The sequence below is a fragment of the Bubalus kerabau genome, chromosome 14 (assembly GCF_029407905.1).
Source record: "Bubalus kerabau isolate K-KA32 ecotype Philippines breed swamp buffalo chromosome 14, PCC_UOA_SB_1v2, whole genome shotgun sequence".
NCBI classification, from domain to species: domain Eukaryota; kingdom Metazoa; phylum Chordata; class Mammalia; order Artiodactyla; family Bovidae; genus Bubalus; species Bubalus kerabau.
Genome location: NC_073637.1, coordinates 80,054,153 through 80,073,591, shown reverse-complemented (window position 1 = coordinate 80,073,591; position 19,439 = coordinate 80,054,153). Strand labels below are relative to the sequence as shown.

At 39.1% G+C, this 19,439-nt stretch overlaps 1 protein-coding gene across 1 annotated transcript in view; it reads left to right on the top strand.

The window, feature by feature from the left end:
- RALYL (RALY RNA binding protein like) overlaps positions 1–19,439 on the top strand; it is a 425,012-nt gene that overhangs the window by 309,014 nt on the left and 96,559 nt on the right. The window contains exon 3 of the mRNA XM_055546403.1: positions 7,869–7,901. Coding sequence (XP_055402378.1) covers positions 7,869–7,901 — 33 coding nt within the window. The remainder of the gene's footprint in view (positions 1–7,868; positions 7,902–19,439) is intronic.

The following is a 19,439-nucleotide window of genomic DNA, read 5'->3' as shown; positions in this document are numbered from 1 at the left end:
TGGTGAGAGATCCAGAAACAGATTTGCTCCCTCAGCCCACGTGGTGGGCCATCAGCTCTGTGTTGGGTGTCATGCCAGTTACAGAGGAGTGCCAATGGCCACAGTTCTCCTGCCCTCTTCTGAACTCTGCATTGACCTCTGGAAGCCTGCTAGTGATCCCAAATATTCTCCCCGAACCCTTTTTTCCCATTCTACACACTCCCTCTGGGGACCGTCATTATCTCCTATGATGTCACATCCTAACTCTGTGTTGATGACATGACGCTTGAATCTATTTCCTCAGATGAGTTCCAGGCCTGCGTTTCCATCTATTGCCTCCAGCACATCTCACCAACATAGCCCAACATATATAACTGCTACAACAATTTATTCCCAAACCTGGGCTCCCTGTAAGTGCTGTATTTAGTTATTTATCTAATTATCTCAACATCCATTAAGAGTTAGATGCATTATTACCTCCATTTTGCAGATGAGATCATTGAGGCACAAAGAAAAGCACCTTATTTTTTCAAGATCACACAATCAGAAGGTGGCAGAGTCAGGACTAGAGTCTGGCAGTCTGATTATGCAAATTGCATCCTTTGGTTCATCCATCTGAAATATCAGTCAGGTGTGGGTTATCATTGCTAGAGAGGATAGATTAAATAGTGGTAAAGAATTGCTGTTGCTTCAAAATTTTAACTACAAGATCATATAAATATAGTAATGAATCATATTTATGTCTCTTTAGTTTATAAAAGATTACTAGTTTTATAATCCTCCTCCAAGAGCCAACAATCCTTATAATCCTACCTCAAGAACCAAGGTAGTTGAAGTCATTTCTGCAAAAACCCAGTAAATGCCAAAGCACATGGATTTGAGGAAGAAGAGGCCGCCCAACAGTGCTGTTGGCTCAGCGTGGCTGGAATACAGCATCTGAAGTGGTACCAGACAAAGGCAGGGGAGGCATCCTAGAACCAGACTGTGAATCAACTTTAGTTATACTAAAGAACTGGGACCTTATTCTGTAGGCAAATAATGGAAGTAGGGGTCAAGGAGCCAGGCACAGAAAATTCATTTGACCAAATCATTTACTAAGACAGTCTTAATGAGGAGCTTGGAAAATATACCTACAGTTTGTAATACATCATGATTAAGTGTTACAGGGGCCTATGGGAACAGTTATGAAGCACTTTTAACCACCCTATGGTGCCTTATAAAGGAATAGTTCCCAGAAGCACTCAGATATTTGCAATGAAAGGAATTACATGATAGCACTTGTATTGTAGAGAGTTTCACCAGTAGATACAGCAATTCCAAAGAAATACAGAATGGGGGGGGGGGGTGCAGTCACTGAGGACATTATTTTATTAGCCCACGTAAAAGTTGATGATCACTAGAACTGTAATAATAACTGACAGGGAAAAACAGAATGAAGAGGACTTTTGGAAATAAGAGCAGAACTAGGAGAATCTACTGAAAGTGAGCATTGCTAGAAAGGACTTAAGGAGAAAGATTCCAACCTTTCTAGTCTGAATATCTGGGAGTTGGTTATGACACTGAGTTAGGGGTAAAGCAGAGCAAAGGGAGAGAAGAAGGTGAATTTTGTTTGAAACATGTGAAATTAAAGGTATCTGCAGCTGGAGATGTATAGTGGGTGGATACAGCCACACATCAGCATATAGTGTGGTGCTGCAGACATAAGTTTATGAATATCCATCATTTGGAGACAGCTGAAATCAGACAAGGTTTCTCAGTAGAGCACTGAAAGAGAGGGAACGTGGCGGTGCCAGAAGGCACACATACAAATAAAGCAAAGCCAACAGAACAAATAGACCGGTGCCAGGCAGCACACCATGCAAGACATGACCACAAGAACTTTGGAGTCAGGTGCCTAAATTCAAATCCAAGTTCAACCCCTCTTCAGCTCTGTGACCTTGTGCAAGACAGTTAGCATCACTGGGTATCAGTTTCCTCCTCTGCAAAATAAGATCTACTTCAGAGGCATCATGATGCGAAAAGAAGCCAATGTTTATAAAGCATTTTGAGTCATCTTGGCCCTTAGTAAAGACAGCTTAGTTTTTTTATTGTTGTTAAATACAAAGTATTATAAATCCTCTAGCCCCAAACATAGATCTTCATTTCTCATTCCATTTTATTCTCTACTGGCTCTTATTTTTCTGAAGGCTATCATTTATCTATCTTATTCTACTCCTAATTCTAGGGAGTCCTGAGTAAAGTATTACCAAATGCACTACCTACTTCACGTTCAAAGAAAATCCCAGGAAAGATAAAATCAATCCTCTTCTTCGCAAAACAATTATCTTACAAAAAAGCTCAGAAAAATTCTCTCTGGGCATATCACAACATAATCACCTGTTGCTAAGGGTGAAATTGATAAACAATTTTCTCCAAAGGTGTATTTCTTTTAATAGTTTTTTTTTCTTTTACATTTTTTCACTTTTCAGAACTAAAATTGCAAAAAATGAGCTATTTATAGATTCAAGGCAGTTTCATCCCTTAGAGTTAACTATTAATATCTGTCTTTGGGACAGTCGTGGCTGGCAAGATCCCCTCTCTGCCAGGAACTGTGCTAGCTTTTCTGTATTCTTCATTACAGCCCCTTGAGTTGATTATGATGTTTGCTATAAAATTAATGAGAACAATGTAAGGCTCTCTGAATCATCTCAAGGTGAGAAAAGCTGACTTCACGTAATGAGCAAGGATTGGATAGTTGGTCACAAAACACAGCAGGATCCAGTGTGGATCAACTGTCCCTTTCCTCTGCTGTGTGTGATCATCTTGAGGATAAGACATGAGAGGATTTCCTGGTGGTGCTCCCCACTAAGATTTCCTGTTCCCTGTCACCACTGAAAATGCTTGGGAGTCCTGGTACCTTGTCTTCATGACTTAATAGTGACTACTGGGCAATAATCTTGCCTTTCTGCTCAGCTGATATAGCATCACCAAGTACGTCCCCCGTGAGCCCATTGGAAGGCTTAACACAGTGTCAGGAGCTTCTTATCCAAGCAGAAACACAAGTTTAATATTCTTACCGGTCTTAATGAAACTCTCAGGTAGCCTATTAACCAGGATTAATGTCCTGAGACTATGACATAGTGATAGAGATAATAAGTAATAGAAGCCTAAGACAGGATGGTCCCTGGAAGATGAAGGTGTCAGGATTGGCTTTTTAAATTAGATAAACTCAAAAGATAAATAGAGCATGATAGAGAAAGGAAGGGGAAAACAGTATTCCAGTATAGGAGCAGAAATCACACCAAAACAGGGCTAAACCAGATTTGTTTGGGCTATAAATAGACAAATCTCTTGGAATAATATGGTTGGCAAGAGAAATGATTTAAAAAAAAAAAAAAAAACAAGAAAAGTTGATATGGGGCATGTTTGTGAAGAGGTTTTAAATGGCAAGCTAGAAAGTCTGGGCATCTTTCTATGGTTAGTAACATTATCAAGAAAGGTGGTAACATGAAATTTGTATTTTAGAATTATTCTTTCACTAGGCTCAGAGACTGACTTGGTATTATAGAGAAGAAATGCAAATTATTTTGAACTTTGAAGTCTGTATCAAAATAAAGAGTGCCACATTTGAGTTGTTTCCAGTTCCTTCCAACTGTATCATTTTTCATCTAATGGCAGCTTTTTTTCTGTAAAATCATATAGTAAATATTTTAAGATATAGACCCTGTTGCAACTACTCTCAACTTACTATTATAGCACAAAACCTCCTTAAACAATATATGAATGAATGAGCATGACTGTGTACCAATGAACTTTATTTATGGACACTGAAATTGGAATTTCATATGAATTTTCAAAAGTTCACAAAATATTCTTCTTCTGCTATTTCCAACCATTAAACTTAAAAAACCCCTTAGCTTGTGGGTTGTGTAAAACCAAGCGGTAAGCAGGATTTGTACACCCTTTGTTTATAGCACATCAGTCAGAATGTTGTGCAGCATCATTTTGAAAACTTTGGATTCTCTTCTGAGATCTTCGGTTGAGAACTTGGAAGGAGATAATTGAAGTGGTGAGTGATGTGGTGAAAGTGGAAGAAGGTAACTAACTAGTAAGACTAACCATGTTAACCATTGGGGTCAGGGGGCAACATATGTACCTTATATGCTCCAATCCACCAGCTATTTATATGAAACCTTCAGGGGAAAAAAGGGGAAAATCAATCAATAATTATTTTAAGCACATTCTGAATTCGGCATTTTAGTTATCACACAGGGAAAGGCAAGTGGTGGGTCTTGCTTCTATTAATGGCAACCCACTCCAGTGTTCTTGCCTGGAAAACCCCATGGACAGAGGAGCCTGGTGGGTTACAGTCCATGGGGTCGCAAGAGAGTCGGACACGACTGAGCGACTAACATGCACAGGACGCCTGTAAGGAAAATGACACAGTGCAGCCCCTAAACAAGTGGGGTGGGCAGCAACATGGAAGCAAGCTTAGTGCGAGTCACGTGCACCAAGCTGGAGCAGCTCTGAACAAAGAGTTTCCATGTGGAGAGACCAGCCAGGCTGGGATAGGGGAGGAGAATGAGCCTGGGAACTGAGTGATAAGAGACATAAGAGGCACATAAAAGGAAAACCCACTGAACATTGCTAACTGAGACGTGGAGAGGGAAAGAGCAGTCAGACAGTCAGCGTTTCCACATTCTTTCTCTGCATTGCTCAGTGCTAAGAAGCACACAGCACTGAGGGGCATGGGGCCAGCTGAGGCCGTGGGGAATGGAGAGAGACGAGACTGGAGCCGAGCACCTTCAGTTCAGTTCAGTCGCTCTGTCGTGTCTGATTCTGCTTCCACATGGACTGCAGCACGCCAGGCCTCCATGTCCATCACCAACTCCCAGAGTCCACCCAAACCCATGTCCATTGAGTCGGTGATGCCATCGAACCATCTCATCCTCTGTTGTCCCCTTCTCCTCCTGCCCCCAATCCCTCCCAGCATCAGAGTCTTTTCCAATGAGTCAACACTTCAAATGAGGTGGCCAAAGTACTGGAGTTTCAGCTTTAGCATCATTCCTTCCAAAGAAATCCCAGGGCTGATCTCCTTCAGAATGGACTGGTTGGATCTCCTTGCAGTCCAAGGGACTCTCAAGAGTCTTCTCCAACACCACAGTTCAAAAGCATCAATTCTTCGGTGCTCAGCTTTCTTCACAGTCCAACTCTCACATCCATACATGACCACTGGAAAAACCATAGCCTTGACTAGACGGACCTTTGTTGGCAAAGTAATGTCTCTGCTTTTTAATATGTTATCTAGGTAGGACGTAACTTTCCAAGTAGTGAAGTGAAGTCGGTCAGTCGTGTCTGACTCTTTGCGACCCCATGGACTGTAGTCCACCAGGCTTCTCCATCCATGGAATTTTCCTGGCATGAGTACTGGAGTGGGTTGCCATTTCCTTCTCCAGGGGATCTTCCCGACCCAGGGAATGAACCCAGGTCTCCGGCATTGCAGGCAGACGCTTTACCATCTGAGCCACCAGGTTGGACATAACTTTCCAAGGAGTAAACGTCTTTTAATTTCATGGCTTCAGTCACCATCTGCAGTGATTTTGGAACCCCAAAAAATAAAGTCTGCTGCTGTTTCCACTGTTTCCTCATCTATTTGCCATGAAGTGATGGGACCAGATGCCATGATCTTTGTTTTCTGAATGTTGAGCTTTAAGACAACTTTTTCACTCTCCTCTTTCACTTTCATCAAGAGGTTCTTTAGTTCCTCTTCACTTTCTGCCATAAGGGTGGTGTCATCTGCATTATCTGAGGTTATTCATATTTCTCCCAGCAATCTTGATTCCAGCTTGTGCTTCATCCAGCCCAGTGTTTCTCATGATGTACTCTGCATGTAAGTTAAATAAGCAGGGTGACAATATACAGCCTTGACGTACTTCTTTCCCAGTCTTTGAACCAGTCTGTTGTTCCATGTCCAGTTCTAACTGTTGCTTCCTGACCTACATACAGATTTCTCAAGAGGCAGGTTAGGTGGTCTGGTATTCCCATTTCTTTCAGAATTTTCCACAGTTTATTGTGACCCACACAGTCAAAGGCTTTGGCATCGTCAATAAAGCAGAAGTAGATGTTTTTCTGTAAGGTCGAGCACCTTACACATACAAATAACACACTTAAAGTGAAGTCTGATTGACGTTAGGTTGAATCATTGGCAAACACGGGAAGGAGGGCTTCTATTAATACCCACACGTTGGCTATTTCTCAAGTATTATTAGATGGAAAAATAAGGGAGCAGTGATATCGTGATGATTTGATGGTGCAAATAAGTAAACAGTCTCCTGAATCATATAATATAGAATCCCCCTTATTTCTTCGAGGTAATTTCTTTTGATCATTTGTCACTGGTCATGTCTTATAAAACAAACAAATGTATTTCATTGTTTATCCTCAATGTTTTTCTCTTTGATCTGTTTGCCTATCCATACCATAAATATATGGGGAAAACAAGCACATAATATGACCAATAACTTACGTGGAAGTCTTAATAATATTGGAATTCAGTAAGGGAAAAAGTTTCATAAATATACGTCTCCAACTCAACACCAGCAATTAATTTTCTCTGTTTCTTTCCTAAGTGTTGCTGCTCAAAGGGAGTCTAGGGTGCCTGCTCCCTAAAAGAGTCCCTTCCTGCTATAATATTATTCCCCAAGCAGCAAGACTTTAGGCAGAGAGCCATGTCAGCTCATCCAGTAAGCAGACAAGGCATATTTCTAATAAGCCATTTTTATATATACAGAATGAAATAGAGATCAAAATGATATTATTGTCTTCATTGTTTAGACTTGTAGAAAAGTAAAGATATTTGGCTTAATTCTAAAATAGTCCCTTTAGCTGTCCATGTCAAAATACAATCATCTGGTGATTAGTAAATTTTTAGTGCAGAATTAAATTTCTTGCCATTTTCCTATAACTATTTATTTATGAATAAAATAGTTTAAAAGATGAAAGTTTCTCAAAAATTTTAAACACTGGGGTTTAGATTAAAATGTCCTCAATATTTGCCTATATTTAACCCATAATTATAAGTTGAAAAACTTACATGAAAATGAAGTGGTCAGTACACACCTAGTAGCTGGTCTCCATAGCTATTATTAGGAAATATTTAGAAGTAGATCCTTTCCTGATTCATTTACCTTTCACAAATAGTTAATTTACGAAATCATAAAATTAGCTAGGAGCAAGTCCTAGCCTGTATTATAGTGGAAAAAGCAAGCCCCAGAAGGTTTTTAATCGGCTTGCACAAGATGCCACAAGTAGCCAGAAGCTTCGGGATTATAATTCTCCTTCAATGTGTTAGGAAGCACAAAAAACAACTGGCTCTTAAGAAACACAGAGGAGACAGGAGTCCCTAATTTCTCTCCTCCAGCCCTAAGTGGGGTCGCTTCTAATAAATGACCAGGAACGGTATGATGCTTCTCTCTTCACCACTGGAAACAAATTATTCAGTCTATATTCAACCAAACGCATTACAAATCGCCTCACTACTACATAACCATCAACAGATGTATTAAAACTTCCACAAATTACTATTAAAAAAGGAAATAAGTAAATGTAGAAAGTACAAATCAGAATTAGACTAACAATATTATCTTAATGTATTATTTAAATGCTACATTTCCATTCCATGTCTCTCTCATCTTATTTAGCTTCTGCATTAATCCAGCCAGAATTTGAATTAGTCTAGATTAGGTCTTAATATATTATTTACGGTGTTTTAATGGAAAAAAATTGTGCATTTTCCTCCAAACAAGTATAATAATTCTGTCATTCAAGTAAAAGAAAAATTTTCAAAATTCTATCATTCATGTAAAATAGAAAATTGTTATATTAAAATGTTTTTCTTTTTTTTTTCATAGACTTGAATCAAAGGAGCCTTTCCTGTCAGTTGGGTGAGTATATGTCTAAATTTTCAAAATCTCAGTTCTCTAACATCTTTAATTCAAATTAACAAGGTCTTCTGAGATAATGTTTTCAGTCATCAAACGCCATATTCAAGGGCATAACCTGCCATTGATGCATCGTTTCCTCAGTAATGTGGCTATTTACCCTTAAAGGACAACTAAAATGCTCCTTGAGACCACTGTTTTGTGATCTCAGAAATTAAACTAACCAGTGTATATGAGATCCTGTATCCTCTATAAGAGCTAAAAAAACGTTCACAGTGATTATCTCATCAGATGAAGGTATGGTTTGATGGTTTTAAAAATCCCTCTGAACCACAGCTCACTCTTCCTAATTACTCTGCTCATTTTTGTACTGTTGCATTTCATCTACCCCAATCAGTGTTTCTTCCCCTTTTCCTCTAAATCTGTCTCCAAAATCTTTATCTTTTCCCCTGTCTCTCATTTCGCTTTTATTTCACCTCTGCTTACACTGACTGCTTCTTTAAACACAAAGCTGAGGAACCCTGGAGCAGATTAAGTAAGACTAAGGCTTGCCCTCTCTGATAGTATCATTCTGAGTCACAGAACGTGCTCCAAAAATAATATACCGTTGACAAGAATACACATGTACTATTTTTAGGTGTTTAGCTAATTGAGACTCTGCAAAATCGTTTTCACTCATCTACCACGTAATCTTTCACTAACATACCAAAATGTCTTACTAAAGGACTTTTGCAGCATTAGGGTGGATGTTTTAAAATATCAGAAAACATTGGAAGATATGACGTCTACTTCAGAAGAAATCATGCTGTTATTTGAAGAGGGGAAAAAAAAAATCACATGTCAGCAGCCAAGGCCAGAAACATGGGAAGGCATCACATCTTTCAGTGACGGCACTGGATTTCTTTCATTACTTTGTTCGCAGCCATTGAATATTTCTCTCACTCACTGAACAACACGCTTCCCTCTGTCTTTCTAGTCCTCCTAAAAGCGTTTCAGGAGGCCATTTGAATCAGAAGAATCACAGTAATTGCTGGGGCTTCTGGGAGAGGAAAACGGAGTAGAGGCCCTTACTGGAGGACTTCATGAAAAATGAAAGGTCAAGTTGGACTGGCCCCCAAAATCGTTAGACCATGCTTCTTCCTTCATTCATCATCAGCTCCCACTGTTAAAAACCTTTAAGCCTAAAGTGATCTTTTTAATTTTGAATTCATGTGCGTCCCGCCCTCAAGTCCAGAGGCTGAAATTGCTTTCTTCACGCCTCACTTGACACAGTTGTTCGGCCACATTTCCCGTTCTCTCGACTACTTTGAGACAAAAACCCATTTATTGCAAACTTCTATTTTACAAGGGCAGACCCTGAGTAATCTTTGTTTTAAACGTCTCAGAAGTTTAGAACTCGGTATGAGAAGACTGAGAAAAAGTTTCCCGAAAAGAATGATCTAGCACTCGGCAAATACTACTCAAAATGGGAAAACCAGTGTGGCAGCAAGAATATATTGCTTTCCTTAGGTATGTCTTAAAATAAAGTAGGGTGAAACAAGCAGCCCAAATAGTCTTGCTGACTAGCTATTTTGATTTATAGTGAAATATCTCCATTCCCCTCCAAGAAAATGATTTTAAATAAGACCATTCAAAAGTATATATGAATCTCTCTCCTTACCCTGTTCAGTAAGAGGTGATAATGAACATAATGGACACTTATGAGCCTACTAGGCAACAGGCAATCTACTATAAGAACCATGATTCAAATTTGTGACTGAATTAATCCAGTCACTTGGCAAAGGGAATGAATAATCTGATGTATTGTCTGTGGTATCAGTTGACATGTGAGTACATACGATTGAGTTTTTCTAGAGCCCTGTACACCTTACTCACATTAATTTTAATTCTATAGTCAGTAAAACTTATATTAATGAATAAATCAGTACTAAATATTGCATGTTTCAGTCCATTGCCAGACAGAGTCTGAAAGCACTTTTATGTATTTATGTACAGAAGTATGTATAGGATTTTCTTTTGCCTTCATAGGCTGTGACATTTATAAACTAGTTTTATTGGTTTCTGCAGTTACATAAACTCCCAAGCCTCAGATTCCTAATTTGTGAAATGGAGATCAAAACAGAAAATTTAGATCAAGGATTTAGCATTGTTCTTATCACTGTTGACAGCTCTCAATGAGAGAGCTCTGAAATAGCTCAGAGAATAAACCTCTACTTTTACAGATTATCCCTTGACTTACATGTAGAAACCAGATTATCCCTTGACTTACATGTAGAAACCAAAGGAACTTTTTATGTTGCTGTTGTTTAGATGCCAAGTCCTGTCTGAATCTCTGTAACCCCATGGACTGCAGTACTCCAGGCCTCCCTGGAGTCCCTTACCATCTCCTGGAGTTTGCCCTAGTTCATGAAACTCCAATATTTTGGCCACCTGATGTGAAGAACTGACTCATTGGAAAAGACCCTGATGCTGGGAAAGATTGAAGGCAGGAGGAGAAGGGGATGACAGAGAATGAGATGGTTGGATGGCATCACTGACTTGATGGACATGAGTTTGCACAAGTTCTGAGAATTGGTGATGGACAGGGAGGCCCGGTGTGCTGCAGTCCATGGGGTCACAAAGAGTCGGACATGACTGAGTGACTGAACTGACGGATGTCCATTGAATCAGTGAATGCCATCCAGCCATCTCATCCTTTGTTGCCCTCTTCTTCTTCTGCCCTCAGTCTTTCCCAGCATCAGGGTCTTTTCCAGGGAGTTGGTTCTTTGTATTAGGTGGCCAAAGTATTAGAGCTTCAGCTTCAGCATGAGTCCTTCCAATGAGTATTCAGGATTGATTTCCTTTAGGATGAATTGGTTTGATCTCCTTGCTGTCCAAGGGACTCTCAAGAGTCTTCTCCAGCACCACAATTTGAAAGCATCAATTCTTTGATGCTGTGCATTATTTATGGTCCAACTCTTGTATCTGTACATGACTATTGGAAAGACCATAGCTTTGACTATGTTTCTCACCAAAGCAATGTCTTTACTTCTTAATACTGTACTCTCTAGGTTTCTCATAGCTTTTTTCCCAAGAAGCGATCATCTTCTAATGTCATGGCAGCAGTCCCCATCTTCAGTGAGTTTAGAGCCCAAGAAGAGGAAATCCGTCACTGCTTCCACATTTTCCTCTTCTATTTGCCATGAAGTAATGTGACAGGATGCTATGATCTTTGCCTTTTTAATATTGAGTTTTAAGCCAGGTTTTTCACTCTCCTCTTTACCCTCATCAAGAGGCTCTTTAGTTCCTCTTTGCTTTCTGTCATTAGAGTGGTATCATCTGCATATCTGCGGTTGATGATATTTCTCCCTGCAAACTTGGTTCTACCTTATAACTCATCCAGCCTGGCATTTCACATGATGTGCTCTGCATATAAGTTAAATAAACAGCCTTGTTGTTTTTCTGACATAAAAATTGTAAATGGAATAAACATGAGTATAGATATTCTGTTTCATATTTCAATGATGAACACTAATAATTATTATTTAAAATTTTAATGGAAAAACATTGATAAAACTTTAATGTGCATCTCTTAATGTAAATTAGGGAGCAAAATTCCTCCTTTGATAAATGTGCTACAGTAATTATGAATAAAAAATTTAAATATTACAAACATAAATTCAAGCTAAAGATTCCAGTGGAAAAATTTGTCACAGAAAGTTATAACACAAGGAAATATCTGCTTATGGAAGAAGGTTAGGGAATTATGAAAGGAAGTTAAATGAAATTTCAGATCTTAGACCTTCAACTGTGTGGTGATATGAGAGGAACTTTCATATGCACCAGTGAAATATTAGTAAAATAATGTCATTAGGAAACATTAAAAATAAACTTGAGTCTAGAGAGACATGAAGGCTCATCCCAGAGTCTGAGTCTGTTAATTCAGGGAGGTCAATGCTAAATTGCATCAGTCATGTCCGACTCTGTGCGACCCCAGAGATGGCAGCCCACCAGGCTCCCCTGTCCCTGGGATTCTCCAGGCAAGAACACTGGAGTGGGTTGCCATTTCCTTCTCCAATGCAGGAAAGTGAAAAGTGAAAGTGAAGTCGCTCAGTCGTGTCTGAATCTTCACGACCCCATGGACTGCAGCCCACCAGTCTCCTCCATCCATGGGATTTTCCAGGCAAGAGTACTGGAGTGGGGTGTCATTGCCTTCTCCAGGGAGGTCAGTAGGTGCAGTATTTTCCAAAGCTATATAGGCAGTTCTGGTACCAGCCAGGCCTGTAGCCACCGTCCACATTGTTTGCAGCTCCCTCGTCCTGTCTGTACAAATGTTCACAGGTTGTTCGTGCAGACATTTAAGGTCCGTGGAATCTCTTCAGAAAGTCTTCACACAGCTTCCCATGGGTCTTTTCCTGTCTTGGATGTGTACGGCGGAGGTGGACACACTGATCTAGAATTGTCCACCAGAGACCAGGGTAGATGTAAAGACACCAGAAGATGTGCCATGGAGGTCACCATGGTTCACAGGGAGCACAGCACCTGTGCGGCATAAAGCTCATTCCAATGTTGTCCTAGACCTAGGGTTGGGGTATTTAATAAATATTTTGTTATAGGAAAATAAAATGTTTTATATTTAAAATATTAATTTAAGTATTAATTAAATACTATATTTAATATAGTTTATATGTGACATGCATTACATATATAAACTGATTAAAATATATCACATAGAATACATTTTTTTATAAATATGATAAATTTAAAATAATAGATTCAAAAATTTAAGTATTTTCCTATCTCACTCACCTCTCAATAGTAAAAAAGAAAAATCAACTGTATTTAGAACAAAGCTTAGCTTGAGTGCTAAAAAGTGCTAGATGGCTCATAGTCTGTTGATCCTCAAAACATTACATTTTAAAGTGATTTAGAAAACTCTTCTGGCAAATGTTTTCTTGTATGTGGCATCAGTTAGATTCTGATTTTGGAAATCAACTGAGAGAGAACAGACGCCAAGTTTGCATTCAGCAAAGTGAGTAAGAACCCGGTGATGGTCCCAATTAAAAGTCTAAGATATAAATCTTAGTTTAAAACGTCTTGCCTTAGAAAAGTTTTACAGCTTTTTAATGAAGAAAGAGATGAGGGGAAAGGAAACTCCTGTTCACTTGACATTTGAGATTCATAGAGTAAAAGGACATGTTAAGACGATGCATGAATTCCCTTCAAGAGCAAGTGGCTGTGTCGACAGTTTGCAGACACTGAGCCACTTAAAAGTACACTCTGTGGCGGACTCATTATGATATTTGGCATAACTAATACAATTTTGTAAAGTTTAAAAATAAAATAAAATTAAAAAAAAAAAGTACACTCGAGGCACTAAGTGAAAATTCCCATGTAAACTGTTTCTTCTTATCTCTTTAGCATGAAGTTAACCTTCTTCAAAGAAAACTTTTCATGAGTTGTATTTTAGAATCGAAATTTTAAATCATACCAACTTTTCGGTTGATGAATTTTCCTATAAGTAGCTTTATTAGATGGAGAAGGCGATGGCACCCCACTCCAGTACTCTTGCCTGGAAAATCCCATGGACAGAGAGGAGCCTGGAAGACTGCAGTCCATGGGGTCGCTAAGAGTTGGACACGACTTCACTTTCACTTTTCACTTTCATGCATTGGAGAAGGCAATGGTACCCCACTCCAGTACTCTCGCCTGGAAAATCCCATAGATGGAGGAGCCTGGTGGGCTGCAGTCCATGGGGTCATTAAGAGTCGGACACGACTGAGCGACTTCACTTTCACTTTTCACTTTCATGCATTGGAGAAGGAAATGGCAACCCACTCCAGTGTTATTGCCTGGAGAGTCCCAGGGATGGGGGAGCCTGGTGGGCTTCCGTCTATGGGGTCACACAGAGTCGGACATGACTGAAGTGACTTAGCAGCAGCAGCAGCAGCAGCTGTATTAGGAGGATGGTTATTTACTGCATGGGTAAATATTTTTTTTTTCAGGCTTATTTCATTGTATTAGAATAATTTAAGTAACTCAGAAGAATTTAAAATTTTTTATTAATATAGCTCAGAATGCGTTGTCTCTCAGGCTTGGCTGAGAGAGATTCAAAAACACATCAAGGATAAAATTATCAAAATTATTATATTTATCTGTTAAAGCACTGGCTTTAAGAGTGAGTCGATCATGCCCCAGCCAAGCCTGGAGTTCCCACAACCCTGACAAGTCCCTGACCTATTCTACTAAGTCCAGCTGAGTAGGAGCTTACACTGTCAAAAGAGCAAAGCTCTGGACTGAACTGAAGCTCTGGACTCTGCAGCTAACAGTATTCCTCATATAATTGCCAACACCTACATTTTGTCAAATAATTTTCCTTGGGGAATATTTTCCCCTTTTCTTTGCAGTCTTGGAACTGAATTTGGAGCTTCAGTGTACTTCTGCTGGTGTTAATACAGATGTTATTACACTTTGACATTCTTATTAGGTCAAAGATTTACATTAGTTTACTTCTATCCATGTTTTGTTTGAAACTTTGTGTTTACTGGTGCTTTACATTATTATACCATAGCTGCCTGTTTTAAGAGACTAAATTCTGCCATTGATTTCCTTGATTTAAATTCCATTCTGTCATTTCCCAGCTAGGTGCCTTGGGCAATTTAAGTCCTCTGAACCTCCATTTTCTCCCTTGAGATAATAACTAACTATTAGGGCTGTTGTGAGTGAGATAATATTGCAAAGTGCTTAGAACAGTATCTGACATATAGTAAACAGAAAATAGATACCATTTGTCATTAACACTTTGTGCAACAACTAAGTTATATTATAAACCTCTCCTAAAGAAGTGAGTTCTTCCGAATGGCAGAAATTCCAGCTAATTAAATCCAAAGGCCTGAATATTCTAGAAAAGTGGTAATGGAATTGAATTCTTGGAGAAGAAGCTCAGAAGAGAGGGAAATCAGCACAGTCGTGAACAGGGACTTTACCTTGGAGATCTTTGAGGAAGATAGACAAGAAAAAAATAGCATGAAGACAGGACACAATTTTGGAATGTGCTTACATTTTCATAAAATAACAAGTACAGTATTTAAAACTCCAATAAGAGCATGAAAATAGGAAAGCAATACCACCATAGGGATAATTACAAAAGAGCTTCAAAAAGTAAACAAGAAAATTATAGACTACTGTAAAATGATTGGTGTTGGTCAGTCGCTTAGGGATTAAAATGTTTGATCTAGGAATTGAGACATTAAAGAAATTAGCCAAATTGTCCAGAAAATTTTTAAAACAAAAAGTAGAACTTGAGTCTATCCTCCATGTGAACTAAGAATTCAGTGGAGAAGTAATAAGAATAGTGTCCCCGGAAGAAGGAACTGGAAGGAAAAATTGGCAGCAGGGAGAACTGACTGCACCGAGCACATCAGGCACCCCAGTCCAGCAAACTTGAAGGTTCGTGAAATGAGAGGAGAGATTAAGATTGGTGGGTTAAATTAGTGGTTGTTTGCAGAGAAATTATACTAATGCATAGAACCATCTTTACCTTCTGTGGGTTTAGTAGAGTCATTGAATTATTGTGGGCTTCCCTGGTGGCTCAGCTGGTAAAAAATCCACCTGCAATGCGGGAGACCTGGCTTCGATCCTTGGGTTGGGATGTTTCCCTGGAGAAGCGAAAGGCTAACCACTCCAGTATTCTGACCTGGAGAATTCCATGGACTATTCCATGGGGTCGCCAAGAATTGGACATGACTGAGAGACTTTCACCTTCACTTTTCACTTTGAATGATTGTTATGTGTATTTGTTTGTCTGTTTTGCTTTTAACTGAAGAATGTTCTCCAAAGTGAGGTTGTAACAGAGCCACTTAGAACACTGTTGCAATATCTCAGGCATGACTTGAAAAGAATCAGAACTTGAGCAGAATGACATCACTTTCACCTGTTAGGATTCAGTTCAGTTGCTCAGTCGTGTCTGACTCTTTGTGACCCCAGGGACTGAGCACACCAGGCTTCCCTGTCCTTCAACTCCTGGAGCTTACTCAAACTCATGGCCATTGAGTCGGTGATGCCATCCAACCACCTCATCCTCTGTTGTCCACTTCTCCTCCTGCCTTCAATCTTTCCCAGCATCAGGGTCTTTTCCAATGAGTCGGCTCTTTGCATCAGGTGGCCAAAGTATTGAAGTTTCAGCTTCAGCATCAGTCCGTCCAATGAATATTCAGGACTGATTTCCTTTAGGATTGAATGGTTGGATCGCCTTGCAGTCCAAGGGACTCTCAAGTTTCTTCTCCAACACCACAGTTCCTCTGTCCATGGGATTCTCCAGGCAAGAATACTGGAGTGGGTTGCCATTCCCTCCTCCAAGGAATCTTCCCAACCCAGGGATTGAACCCACATCTCTAATGTCTCTTCATCGACAGGTGGGTTTTTTACCACGAGGGCCATATGGGAAGCCCTTCATAATGTGTATGTAATTTCAAAACATCATGTTGTATACCTTAAATGTATGCAATTTTCATTTGTTAAAAACAATCAAATCTGAAAGAAAAAAAAGAATGGAAAAGAAATGCCTGATGAAATATTATTTTCCTTAATAGTATCAGAATCAGTGAGTGGTTGAGTGATATCTTAGGGAAGTTCAACTGAATTGGGTGGGACGCGGTGGCAGAATGACAGGCTAAAATCCAGGTGTAACACTGACACTAAGGCAGAGTTAACAAGAAACTGCCTCTAAGCCTTAAATACACCCATCAGACATCATGGGATCACTAATGGCCAATTCGAAACCTATCTTTTGATGGTGTGGATCCAATTTTCTCTAGGTCTCCAGGGAAAAAGGGATAAGGGGATAAAGTCAATTTTCCTCTTCTAAAAATCTATTTTTAAAATTTTTTTAGACACTGTGCTACCACAAAATTAATGATTCTTTTAGCAACTGCACTTGTTTCATTTTTTCCAAGGTCCTCCAGGCTACTTCTCTAGAGAGTACACAAAGTTTCCACAGTGCTATTTTTGTAATCTAAAGCAGTTGTGCTTTCAGGCCTGATGCTACAACTGTAATTTTAATTTATCAACCTGCCACTCAGTAAAATGCTGTAAAAACATTTGAAGGCTTAAACCCATCATTGGTTTCTGCACTTGTCAATGACACTCTTCTGTACTTGTTAAAATCATTTAAACTGCACTAGGATAGCATACACAATATCACCAATAAATTGGATAATCAATCATGTATGTATACATTTTGACAGTGGTGTCTTGAATGCATGGGTTCCAGGACACACTTTTAAGAAGCAATCATTATGCTTCAATACTAAAAAACAGTACACTCATCAGAGTCTTCCTCAATTCTTACAATTTAAAAAATGTCTTAGGAAGCAGAGAGGCTGACTGTGACTCAAACAGCTTTTACTGCTTCAGTGAAATGTTCTCCTTGGGGAAAAGGAAGTAATTGCAGATTATAGCAGGCAGGAATATAGTGTTACTTGGAGGGAAGAAAATACATAGGATCATTAAATAGATTTATTTAAGTTCTGCTTATAAAGAAAGCAGTGGTGCAGGACTTTATAGCTGATGATATTTCAGAAGAGTGCTATCAGCACTTTCACTACCATCTAATTTGTTCATATAATAAAGTGTCACATTAAGCCAAATGTCACAATTCATATCAGATTTATTTTGAAATTGTTGTCATTATATATCATAGGGAGCCTCTCTCCAAAATTTGGATGAGGTCTTTGATCATAATTGTCATTTAAAATTAATTTATCATTTGATATAAATACATGTAGGAAAAAAAAAAGCACCTGTTCAGTCATTAAGTCCATTCAGATCAGATCAGATCAGATCAGTCACTCAGTCGTGTCCGACTCTTTGTGACCCCATGAATCGCAGCACGCCAGGCCTCCCTGTCCATCACCAACTCCCGGAGTTCACTCAGACTCACGTCCATCAAGTCAGTGATGCCATCCAGCCATCTCATCCTCTGTCGTCCCCTTCTCCTCCTGCCCCCAATCCCTCCCAGCATCAGAGTCTTTTCCAATGAGTCAACTCTTCGCATGAGGTGGCCAAAGTACTGGAGTTTCAGCTTTAGCATCATTCCTTCCAAAGAAATCCCAGGGCTGATCTCCTTCAGAATGGACTGGTTGGATCTCCTTGCAGTCCAAGGGACTCTCAAGAGTCTTCTCCAACACCACAGTTCAAAAGCATCAATTCTTCGGCACTCAGCCTTCTTCACAGTCCAACTCTCACTTCCATACATGACCACAGGAAAAAGCACAGCCTTGACTAGATGAACCTTTATTGGCAAAGTAATGTCTCTGCTTTTTAATATGCTATCTAGGTTGGTCATAATTTTCCTTCCAAGGAGTAAGCGTCTTTTAATTTCATGGCTGCAGTCACCATCTGTAGTGATTTTGGAGCCCAGAAAAATAAAGTCTGACACTGTTTCCACTGTTTCCCCATCTATTTCCCATGAAGTGGTGGGACCGGATGCCATGATCTTCGTTTTCTGAATGTTGAACTTTAAGCCAACTTTTTCACTCTCCACTTTCACTTTCATCAAGAGGCTTTTTAGTTCCTCTTCACTTTCTGCCATAAGGGTGGTATCATCTGCATATCCGAGGTTATTGATATTTCTCCCAACAATCTTGATTCCAGCTTGTGTTTCTTCCAGTCCAGCGTTTCTCATGATGTACTCTGCATATAAGTTAAATAAACAGGGTGACAATATACAGCCTTGACGAACTCCTTTTCCTATTTGGAACCAGTCTGTTCCAGCAACAAATCTGGTATCATACAGGCTACATGACTGTTTAGCATAAATGTTGTTAAAATTGTAAAAATAATATTGACCAATCTAACTGCACCATCTAAACTCTCAGCCATTACAATTTTCACCATTTAATTATTTTTAAAAGGCAAATCTAATGAGACTACAAAATCTGTGGAGGATTTAAAATCATGTCTTTATCACACAATTCTAACTTATCCAAGCAAATTTATGGACATCAAATACCTATATATAAGAAAATAAATTGCTAAACTTGGCATACATAAAATTCCACAATGAGAAGAACTAATCTCGAGTGATATTATGGAATCAAATCAAAACAATTAAGGCTTTGACAGGTATGTTAACTAACACAACTACCACTGTTTCCATATTGCCACTGATACTGTTTTTGAGGAATTAGTTTTTAAAATGTGAAGCCACATTGGAAAGGGTAAGCATATAATCTGATTGATGATAGATATGTTTACTGAATGTATTTATGAATAAAATAGAAATGGTGGCTCAGATAATTTAGATGTCATATGTAGAAATACTGCATGAAGAGACTGCTATTCATCCAATTTGAAATAAAATCTTAGTCTTATATGCTTATGGACTCTGTCCTGAACACAATCACTCACTAGAAGTAAGTATGCAAAATAAAGTGCTTTGCTTTCATTCATCTGAAATCAACCCAGCTCAAAGAAAAGAAAATTAGTTAAGCTTATTTGAAGAGAATAAATTCTTGCTTTTTTTTTTAGCTCTATAAAATATACCTAAATCTGGCTTTCTAG